The sequence below is a fragment of the Lipotes vexillifer genome, unplaced genomic scaffold (assembly GCF_000442215.2).
Source record: "Lipotes vexillifer unplaced genomic scaffold, Lipotes_vexillifer_v1.1 scaffold2225, whole genome shotgun sequence".
In the NCBI taxonomy this organism is placed as follows: Eukaryota; Metazoa; Chordata; class Mammalia; order Artiodactyla; family Lipotidae; genus Lipotes; species Lipotes vexillifer.
Genome location: NW_006798684.1, coordinates 970,816 through 981,015, shown reverse-complemented (window position 1 = coordinate 981,015; position 10,200 = coordinate 970,816). Strand labels below are relative to the sequence as shown.

The 10,200-nt window shown below is 41.6% G+C and overlaps 1 protein-coding gene across 5 annotated transcripts in view; it reads right to left on the bottom strand.

The window, feature by feature from the left end:
* Window positions 1-10,200, bottom strand: part of UBAP2 (ubiquitin associated protein 2) — an 85,743-nt gene that overhangs the window by 11,108 nt on the left and 64,435 nt on the right. For all 5 annotated transcript variants that reach the window (XM_007470782.1, XM_007470783.1, XM_007470781.1 and 2 more), the window contains 3 exons: window positions 10,059-10,200; window positions 5,984-6,197; window positions 1,795-1,834 (listed from right to left, as the gene is read on the bottom strand). In XM_007470782.1, the coding sequence (XP_007470844.1) occupies window positions 1,795-1,834; window positions 5,984-6,197; window positions 10,059-10,200 (396 nt within the window). The remainder of the gene's footprint in view (window positions 1-1,794; window positions 1,835-5,983; window positions 6,198-10,058) is intronic.

The following is a 10,200-nucleotide window of genomic DNA, read 5'->3' as shown; positions in this document are numbered from 1 at the left end:
AGCCACACCCAGAAAGGGAAAGAGGCTCTAAGATTGACAAATACAGTTACAACATAAGCACAGCAAGTGACAGTGAAAATCTGGTAGGGGAACCACCCAGGGGTTAGGTCTGCTTCTATCAAATCAGGCTGACTTTGTGAAAGGTCACAGACAGTTTAGGGCAGGAAGGGGTTGAGGGCCCAGGGTACATATACTGTGGAGAGCTACACAGGCCTAAAATCTGCAGAAGACACCCCTGCTGTCCACACCTACTTTCAAAAGCCCAGTGAGCACTTCCTTCGCATGTGCTTGAACAAAACAGACCTCAGAGCACACAAATGCACGTTAGGCTTTCAGAAGAGCATGAATGCGATCAATCCTAGCTGCAGAAAAGACTCAGTTTTAGTGCCATCCACACATACAACTCAGATATGTGCTTGGAAATAAAGCATCATTGTCTTTTCCAGTTAGGAGGAGGCAGCACCTTTCCTCAGGAGGCCCTGGGAGTCCAGGGCTCACACACTAGTCTCTAAATGGAGGATAGCTCGAAAACCAGAACAGGCAGCAACAGGGCAACACAGCACAGTCAGTTCTTAAAGAGTGGTCTTCACACCCCTGAGGCTTGCTTTTTACTGACAGTCCTTCCCAAATGACACCTGTTCTTACAGAAACTAGATAAACACACCATAGATGTCCCTGGCCCCAAACTCACTTCCCTGAGTGTCGGATCACGTTAATGACAGGTTCACAGAAAGCCTCTCAACGTTGTGTTTGTATGAATTTGAGTGTATATGTGTGTGTGACAGAGAGAGAAAGAGAGAGGAGAGAGAGCGAGAGAGTGAGAGAGAGAGAGAGAGAGACGGTTGGAGAAGAGAGCATAGGAGATAAAAATCTATCTAAAACATGCACTATGTTTTACGGACATTTCACATCTCATTATCTCACTTAAAATATCCAGTACACCTCTGTGTGCTCTCTACCCCATGCCTGGACAAAAGAAACTTCCCACCACGGCTTGTGGAATTCACACTTCCTGTGACATCCAATGTTCTCAGAGCTACCCACGTTATCACATGTGTCATTTCAATTCCAACTGAGGCCTACTCCTGGTCTGGCAAAATCCCACAGCCACTCTCCAAAAATTCCTAAATAAAGAGGGTCTTTTTGACTTCCATACCCATTTGCTTTACTGAATGATGAATGAAAATCAGTTTCATTTTAGACTATGATCATAACCATAGATAAATTAGCTAAGAACAAAGGAAACAACTAATGGGGATTCACCTACACTATCTCCAGTGATCACTGAGCTGTGCTGGATGTGGAGAGCCCCCTCCTTTTCTCCCAAGTGTTTATAGTGAGCAACATTTTATCTCTCTTCCTCACAATGTCTTTCCTGAACTAGCATGCCAATTTCTGCTTGAAATGTCTTTCACATTATTGAAGTGAGAGCCCTCTGAGCATCCTGGAACCTGGGCCGCTGAGCAAAGCATCTTTTAAATCCAGCCTACACTCTACACTTGGGGGTGCAGTCTGACAAGGGCAGAATAATACAATACCTCCTTCTTGCTGTGGATATAACATTTCTAATAATACCATCAGCTACAACCTGGTCACGGAGAATCTCTAGCTAAACTCTAAACCCAAAAAAATGATGCCAACGATGGATCAGACACAGCTCTCAGAAAAAATGTAAAAGGACTATTTTTGCAGAATTAGCCATTGGCCAATCGTTTTCCCATCACATTAGCTACGCTCTTTTTCTGTCTGTGGTTTCCACCAGCCATGACAAGAATAATTAGCTCATATACTTACTGTCTACTGTCTGCTGACTTCGACTACCACCATGTCCATTCTATAAGAAAGAGAAAAGAAAGTAAGTAAACCCGCAAAATCAAATGACAACCTAGATGACTTTCTACGGGATTTAGCCACAAACATATGAAGCATTATGAATTAAGCAAAGAACTATGGCCTATTTTGTTTTGTTTCTTAATAAAAGGAGAGGCAATACAACAAATTCTTAATAAATCTCAACAAGCTGACATTTTTTTTAAAAAACAAACTGGGTATTTAAGGAAGTAACAAGGATAAAACATAAGACCAAAAGCACAGGAAGCAATGAAACAGTCCTAAAAATTATTAAGCCGTAGGAGGGACTTAGGAATTCTCATTATATTGAAATCACTACAAGCCTTTCTGTCTCAAGCACATTCTGTCTCCTGAGTACCCCCCATACAAGAAAGAAAATGTTTCCAAATTATAACAAAGATCACTTTCATACAAGGAATTATCATTTTATATTATTAACAAAATGGTTCTCAGAGAAAGACGTTACTTTGAAACACGTTTTTTTCTGAACTGGGTGGGCAAAGAGTGAGTTAGGACTGTTTGGTAGTCAGTCCCAAAAAGAACAGAATCTGAAAACAACTGGTTTGAGTTAACCATAAAGCACTTCACTGGAACCTTCTCACAGAAGGAGGCATCCTCACAAGGAAAACTTTACTTCCACAGACTGGGTGGGGAGACCCGGCAAAGAGTGATTGACACTGGAACCTACAGGGCTCAGACACTGGTCCTGGATGGGAGAAGGAAGCTGAGGAAATGACCTTCTCACAAGTGTCAAAACTACTAAAAAACAAAGACAAACCTTATAGCTTTTGACTCTGCCTTAACCAAAATCCAGTACAATTTCTGCTCATAAAATCTTAATTTACAACACATTTTAGTCTTAAAACAATGAGATTATTTACAAGAAATGTAGACAATAAAACAGAACTGCTAGGGAAAAACAAAACAAGAGTTAAAAGACTAAAGTCCGAGAAAGGGAAACACCAACATACAAAGATAGGTGGAGAGCAATCAAAGTTCTACTCTTTTGCCTCCCTCTCAACAGGGGTTCACTATTCAGTAAATACATACACATGACATCAAGCATGTGCAGCCAAGACAGCACAAACCCTGACATACAAAGTCTTCTCAAAACTACTTAGAGGACAACCCTGGGGCTTCCCTGGTGGCACAGTGGTTGAGAGTCCGCCTGCCGATGCAGGGGACACGGGTTCGTGGCTGGGTCCAGGAAGATCCCACATGCCGTGGAGCGGCTGGGCCCGTAAGCCATGGCCGTTGAGCCTGTGCATCCGGAGCCTGTGCTCCGCAATGGGAGAGGCCACAACAGTGAGAAGCCCACATACCGCAAAAACAAACAAACAAAACAACAACAACAAAAAAAACTACACCAGACAAAAAAAAAATAGAAAAGGGGAACGAAACAGCTGCCATCATACCTTAGGAACACTTCATCCCACCTAGAAAATCATTTTTTTAATTTATTTGGCTGTGCCGGGTCTTAGTTGTGGGCATGCGGTATCTTAGTTGCAAGCATGTGGGATCTAGTTCCCTGACCAGGGATTGAACCTGGAGCCCCTACATTGGCATCGTGGAGTCTTAGCCACTGGATCACCAGGGAAGTCCTTAGAAACTCATTTTTTTTTAAAAAAAATAAATAAATTTATTTATTTATTTATTTTTGGCTGTGTTGGGTCTTCGTTTCTGTGCGAGGGCTTTCTCTAGTTGTGGCAAGTGGGGGCCACTCTTCATCGCGGTGCGCGGGACTCTCACTGTCGCGGCCTCTCTTGTTGCAGAGCACAGGCTCCAGACGCGCAGGCTCAGTAGTTGTGGCTCACGGGCCCAGTTGCTCCGCGGCATGTGGGATCTTCCCAGACCAGGGCTCGAACCCGTGTCCCCTGCATTGGCAGGCAGATTCTCAACCACTGCGCCACCAGGGAAGCCCCAGAAACTCATTTTTAAATACAAACAACGGAACAACAAGGTCCTACTGTACAGCACAAGGAACTATATTTAATATCTTGTAATAACCTATAATGGAAAAGAATCTAAAAAATATATGTGTATAACTGAATCACTTTGCTGTATACCTGAAACTAATACAACCTTGTAAATTAACTATACTTCGATTAAAAAATATTATAAACAAAACCAAAACACTCCACAAACAATGGACAAATTGACACAACAAAGGAGCCATATTATTTGGGATGGGGGAAATTCTAGGCAAAAGCATGGTGGGAACAAAAATAAAGTATCAGATGGTCGGGAGAGATCAGAAATCTGGTTCAATTAGCTGAGCAAGAAACCAGGTGAACAGTGATACAGACAAGCAGAACAAGAGGTAAAGTTAGAGCTGGAACTGAGGTGTCATGGAGATGACAGATTTAAGCACACAGTCTGATTTATGTTTTAGAAACTATAGACCAGCACGGTCCAAGGCAACGGAATATTTTTTTTAATTATTTATTTATTTTTGGCTGCATTGGGTCTTTGTTGCTGCGCGCTGGCTGAGGCTCTAGTTGTGGTGAGCGGGGGCTACTCTTTGCTGCGGTGCGTGGGCTTCTCATAGCAGTGGCTTCTATTGTTGCGGAGCACAGGCTCTAGGCGCACGCGGGCTTCAGAAGCTGTGGCACGCAGGCTCAGTAGTTGTGGCTCGTGGGCTCTAGAGTGCAGGCTCAGTAGTTGTGGCTCGTGGGCTCTAGAGTGCAGGCTCAGTAGTTGTGGCGCACGGGCTTTGCTGCTTCTGCGGCACGTGGGATCTTCCCAGACCAGGGCTTGAACCCGTGTCCCCTGCATTGGCAGGTGGATTCTTAACCACTGCGCCACCAGGGAAGCCCGGGAACAGAATATTCTGCAATAATGGAAATACTGTCTGTGTGTGCTTGGTCTTATATTGTAGTGACTAACCATATCTAGACAGTGAGCATTAAAATGTGGTGTGTCTGAGAAACTAAACTTTTAATTGTGTATTTAATTTAAATAAACTACTACATGTGGCTAGTGGTTGCCATGTCGGAAATCACAAAAATAAACTTCTTAAAAAAGATAGAGTAACTCTGACTTAGCTGACCGGGTAAAGCCAAATCATAAGCAACTAGTAGGGAAAACCAGAAAACCACTCAACTTACATCAAAGAACCACACCAAGCAACTCAGTATTTATATATATCACATAACTTTGGAAGTGGGTATGGAGGTAGGGCTAGACATAGGAGAAATGTTTTAAACTCTGTACAGCAGGGTGAATGCCCCCTTCCACCTTCTCCCACAGGCTCTAAACTTCATTAAGAGGGTAACACATGGCAAGGAGTACTATTAAAAAAACACAGATTAAGTCAATGCAGACAAAACAAATTATTCCAACGGCAGCCTTCTGTCTGCACTAGGCTCTTAAGACACTAACAGACAGGTATAGGCCCTACAGGGAAGAGGCTAGAAGAACAGTCCCTGGAGAATCCAAACAAACTCAACAGAAAAGGCCCACAGGGGCTGATGAAGGAACTCCCCACTCCTAGAGAAATGGCCGCCCACACTGTCCCTCACGAAAGCCCACATCCAACAACCTACTGCCACAGGCAGTTAACCTTTTAGTGTCAAGTGGGCAGCTTGGAATCACCAGACATTTGAGGAAAACATCTAACATGAAAGATGGAAAACGAAGGGAGGAAAAATCTCTTAAGTTGATACGTATAAATATTTCCTCAGAATCTTAGAAGGAAACCTAAGAAAAGACAACATACCCAAATTTCTGCTATGCCAATTCAATTGTTTTCACTATTTTCATGTTCTCATCCACTCTTTAAAGTAGCTCTCGCTATAATGCTTGAATGTCTTTGCCTTACAGGAAAGTGAAATATTACAGACTATAGTCCCTGCCTACCCCATCCAAGCCGCTCTGAACAACTCAGGGTATATCCTTACACTATCCTTATACCAAGTGTCTGGGTCCATTCACACAATCCTTGTGCAAGGGTGCTTGAAACACAGGTTTCAAACGAGATGGCCACTAATGGCAAATCCAACAAACTATACGGATTCTATTAAAAGGTTAGCCATTTCTAAAAGGAAATCTTAGCCAAAAAGCTTGATTTCCCAACTACACACTGAGCTCCAAATAGGATTTCCCATGAGGAGAAACCGGAAACACCACTAACCATGATGGTTCCTGGAGCTGACTCCGATGGACTCACAGAACTTTGGTATGCGCTCCTGTCATGCACAGAACTCTGGTCGTAGGAGGAAGATGTTGTTACGGGACTAGTGGAGCCCAGCGATGAGCTGGTCAGACTGGAGGAGGTAATGACTGAAGTTGTGTGGGTGGAGTTCTGCACTGCACTGGTCACTGCTAGGGAGGTATTCAAAGAGTCACTACAAAGAATAAAAGACATGAGACATAAATTTGTGTCACTTTACAGGTTTTCATGGAGTGATTTCATCTCTTTATTGTCATATTCTAAATTAAATAAACATATCTGTAACTACAAATTTACACTACTGCATTATTTATTTAGTTGGTAATTTTTCTCGTGCAGGATCCAATCCAGGATCATCTGCATTACTTTTTATTTTTTTTTAACATCTTTATTGTAATTGCTTTACAATGGTGTTAGTTTCTGCTGTATAACAAAGTGTATCAGTTATACATATACACATATATCCCCACATCTCCTCCCTCTTGCGTTTCTCTCCCACCCTCCCTATCCCACACCTCTAGGTGGTCACAAAGCACCGAGCTGATCATCCTGTGCTGCTTCCCACTATCTGTTTTACGGCTGCTTCCCACTATCTGTTTTACATTTGGTAGTATATATCAGTCCATGCCACTCTCTCACTTCGTCCCAGCTTCTTACCTGTCCCCCTCCCCAGGTCCTCAAGTCCATTCACTACATCTGTGTCTTTATTCCTGTCCTGCCCCTAGGTTCTGAAGAACATTTGTAGATTTTTTGATGATGGCCATTCTGATCGGTGTGAAGTAATACTTCATTGTGGTTTTGATTTGCACTTCTCTAATGATTAGTGATGTTGAGCATTCTTTCATGCGTTTGTTGGCAATGTATATCTTCTTTGGAGAAATGTCTATTTAGGTCTTACACCCATTTTTGCATTGGGTTGTTTGCTCTTTTGACATTGAGCTGCATGAGCTGCTTGTATATTTTGGAGATTAATCCTTTGTCAGTTGCTTCGTTTGCGAATATTTTCTCCCACTCTGAGGGCTGTCTTTTCGTCTTGTTTATGGTTTCCTTTGTTGTGCAAAAGCTTTCAAGTTATTAGGTCCCATGTGTTTATTTTCGTTTTTATTTCCATTTCTCTGGGAGGTGGGTCAAATAGGATCTTGCTGTAATTTATGTCAGTGTTCTGCCTATGTTTTCCTCTGAGTTTTATAGTGTCCGGTCCTACATTTAGGTCCCTAATCCATTTTGAGTTTATTTTTGTATATGGTGTTAGGAAGTGTTCTAATTTCATTCCTTTTACATGTAGCTGTCCAGTTTTCCCAGCACCACTTATTGAAGAGGCTGTCTTTTCTCCATTGTATATTCTTGCTTCCTTTGTCATAAATTAGGTGACCATATGTGCATGGGTTTATCTCTGGGCTTTCTACCCTGTTCCACTGATCCATATTTCTGTTTTTGTGCCAGTACCATACTGTCTTGATTATTGTAGATTTGTAGTATAGTCTAAAGTCAGGGAGCCTGATTCCTCCAGCTCTGTTTTTCCTTCTCAAGATTGCTTTGGGGGGCTTCCCTGGTGGCACAGTGGTTGGGAATCCGCCTGTCAATGCAGGGGACACGGGTTAGAGCCCTGGTCTGGGAAGATCCCACATGCCGCAGAGCAACTAAGCCCGTGCACCAGAACTACTGAGCCTGCACTCTAGAGCCCGTGAGCCACAACTACTGAAGCCCGTACACCTGGAGCCTATGCTCTGCGACAGGAGAGGCCGCCACAATGAGAAGCCTGTGCACTGCAATGAAGAGTAGCCCCCATTCACTGCAACTAGAGAAAGCCCACACGCAGGAACGAAGACCCAATGCAGCCAAAAACAAATAAATAAATTTATTTAAAAAAAAAAAAAAAAAGGATTGCTTTGGCTATTCGGGGTCTTTTGCATTTCCATAAACATTGTAAAATTTTTTGTTTCTAGTTCTATGAAAAATGCCATTGGTAGCTTGATAGGGATTGCACTGAATCTGTAGATTGCTTTGGGTAGTATAGTCATTTTCACAATGTTGATTCTTCGAATCCAAGAACATGGTATATCTCTCCATCTGTCTGTATCGTCTTTAATTTCTTTCATCATTGTTTTATAGTTTTCTGCATACAGGTCTTTTGTCTCCTCAGGAAGGTTTATTCCTAGGTATTTTATTCTTTTTGTTGCAATGGTAAATGGGGTTGTTTCCTTAATTTGTCTTTCAGATTTTTTGTCGTTAGTGTATAGGAACGCAAGAGATTTCTGTGCATTAATTTTGTATCCTGCTACTTTACCAAATTCATTGATTAGCTCTAGTAGTTTTCTGGTGGTATCTTCAGGATTCTCACGTGTAGTATCATGTCATCTGCAAACAGTGGCAGTTTTACTTCTTCTTTTCCGATTTGGATTCCTTTTATTTCCTTTTCTTCTCCGACTGCTGTGACTAAAACTTCCAAAACTATGTTGAGTAAAGGTGGTGAGAGTGGGCAACCTTGTCTTGTTCCTGATCTTAGTGGAAATGGTTTCAGTTTTTCACCACTGAGAACGATGTTGGCTGTGGGTTTGTCATATATGGCCTTTATTATGTTGAGGTAGGTTCCCTCTATGCCCACTTTCTGGACAGTTTTTATCATAAATGGGTGTTGAATTTTGTTGAAAGCTTTCTCTGCATCTATTGAGATGATCATATGGTTTTTCTCCTTCAATTTGTTAATATGGTGTATCACGTTGATTGATTTGCATATACTGAAGAATCCTTGCATTCCTGGAATAAACCCCACTTGATCGTGCTGTATGATGCTTTTAATATGCTGTTGGATTCTGTTTGCTAGTATTTTGTTGAGGACTTTTGCGTCTATGTTCATCACTGATATTGGCCTATAGTTTTCTTTCTTTGTGACATCTTTGTCTGGTTTTGGTACCAGGGTGATGGTGGCCTCGCAGAATGAGTTTGGGAGTACTCCTCCCTCTGCTATATTTTGGAAGAGTTTGAGAAGGATAGGTGTTACCTCTTCTCTAAATGTTTGATAGAATTCACCTGTGAAGCCTTCGGGTCCTGGGCTTTTGTTTGTTGGAAGATTTTTAATCACAGTTACTACTGCATTATTTAAATGATGCAACTGAAGATTCAAAAGAACCACCCCTCCACCCCTCCCAAATTAGACCCACCTAATTTAACTGACAGGCAGGGTGACATCTTTAAGAATCCTTAAGAATCTTTACGGAATCCAGATATTGTGAGTCCATCCTTAGAAAAGGGAACTCAAGCAATTATCAGATTTTGGCTCTAGAAAGTAAAAAATTTAATAAAATAGAATCTAAAATCTGGGATTCTCTATTTATAAAATATTCCACTAAAAGAAAATAAGTGTTGACAAAGATGTATAGAAACTGCATCCCTCATAAACCACTGGTAGGAATGTAAATGCTGCAGCCTCTGTGGGAAAAGTTTGACAGTTCCTCAAGTGGTTAAATATGAGAGTTACCATATGATCCAGCAATTCCTAGGTATATATACAAAAGAAATTAAAGCACACAAAATTTTTAACTGAATTTTCACACAGCATGATTTATAATAGCCAAGAAGTGGATGCAACCAAATGTCCATAAACTAATGAACGAATAAACAAAATGTGATGTATCTGCAAAATGAAATATTATTTGGAAACAAAATGCATACACACTATAACATGGATGACCCTTGAAAACACTATGCTAAGTGAAAGAAGTCAGATACAAAAGGCCACTTACTGCATTTTTTCTAGTTATGTGCAGTGTCCAGAACAGGCAAATTCAGAGACAAATTACTGGTTTCCAGGGGATGGGGAAGGGGGGAAATTGGGAGTGACTGCTAACAGGCACAGGATTTCTTTTTTAGGGTGATGGAAGAAATGTTCTGTAATTAGATACTGGTGATGACGGCACAAACCCATCACTACAGGGTGTCTTTTCTCTACCAGGTGATTTCTTAGGCTCTATTTTGTTTTACTTTGCAAAGGACTTAATTCAGTCAAAACCGGAGAGAGAAGTAGGAAGTTGTATACCTTAAAGATTTCGAATACAAGCTAATGGGAATCTGGCTACTATTTTCACTGCTTGCAGCTGATCCAAATTCAGAGAGAGAAGGTTCTGATCCAAATTCCAAGGCGCCAAACTGGACATTTAATCCTGTGACATCTGCTGAAC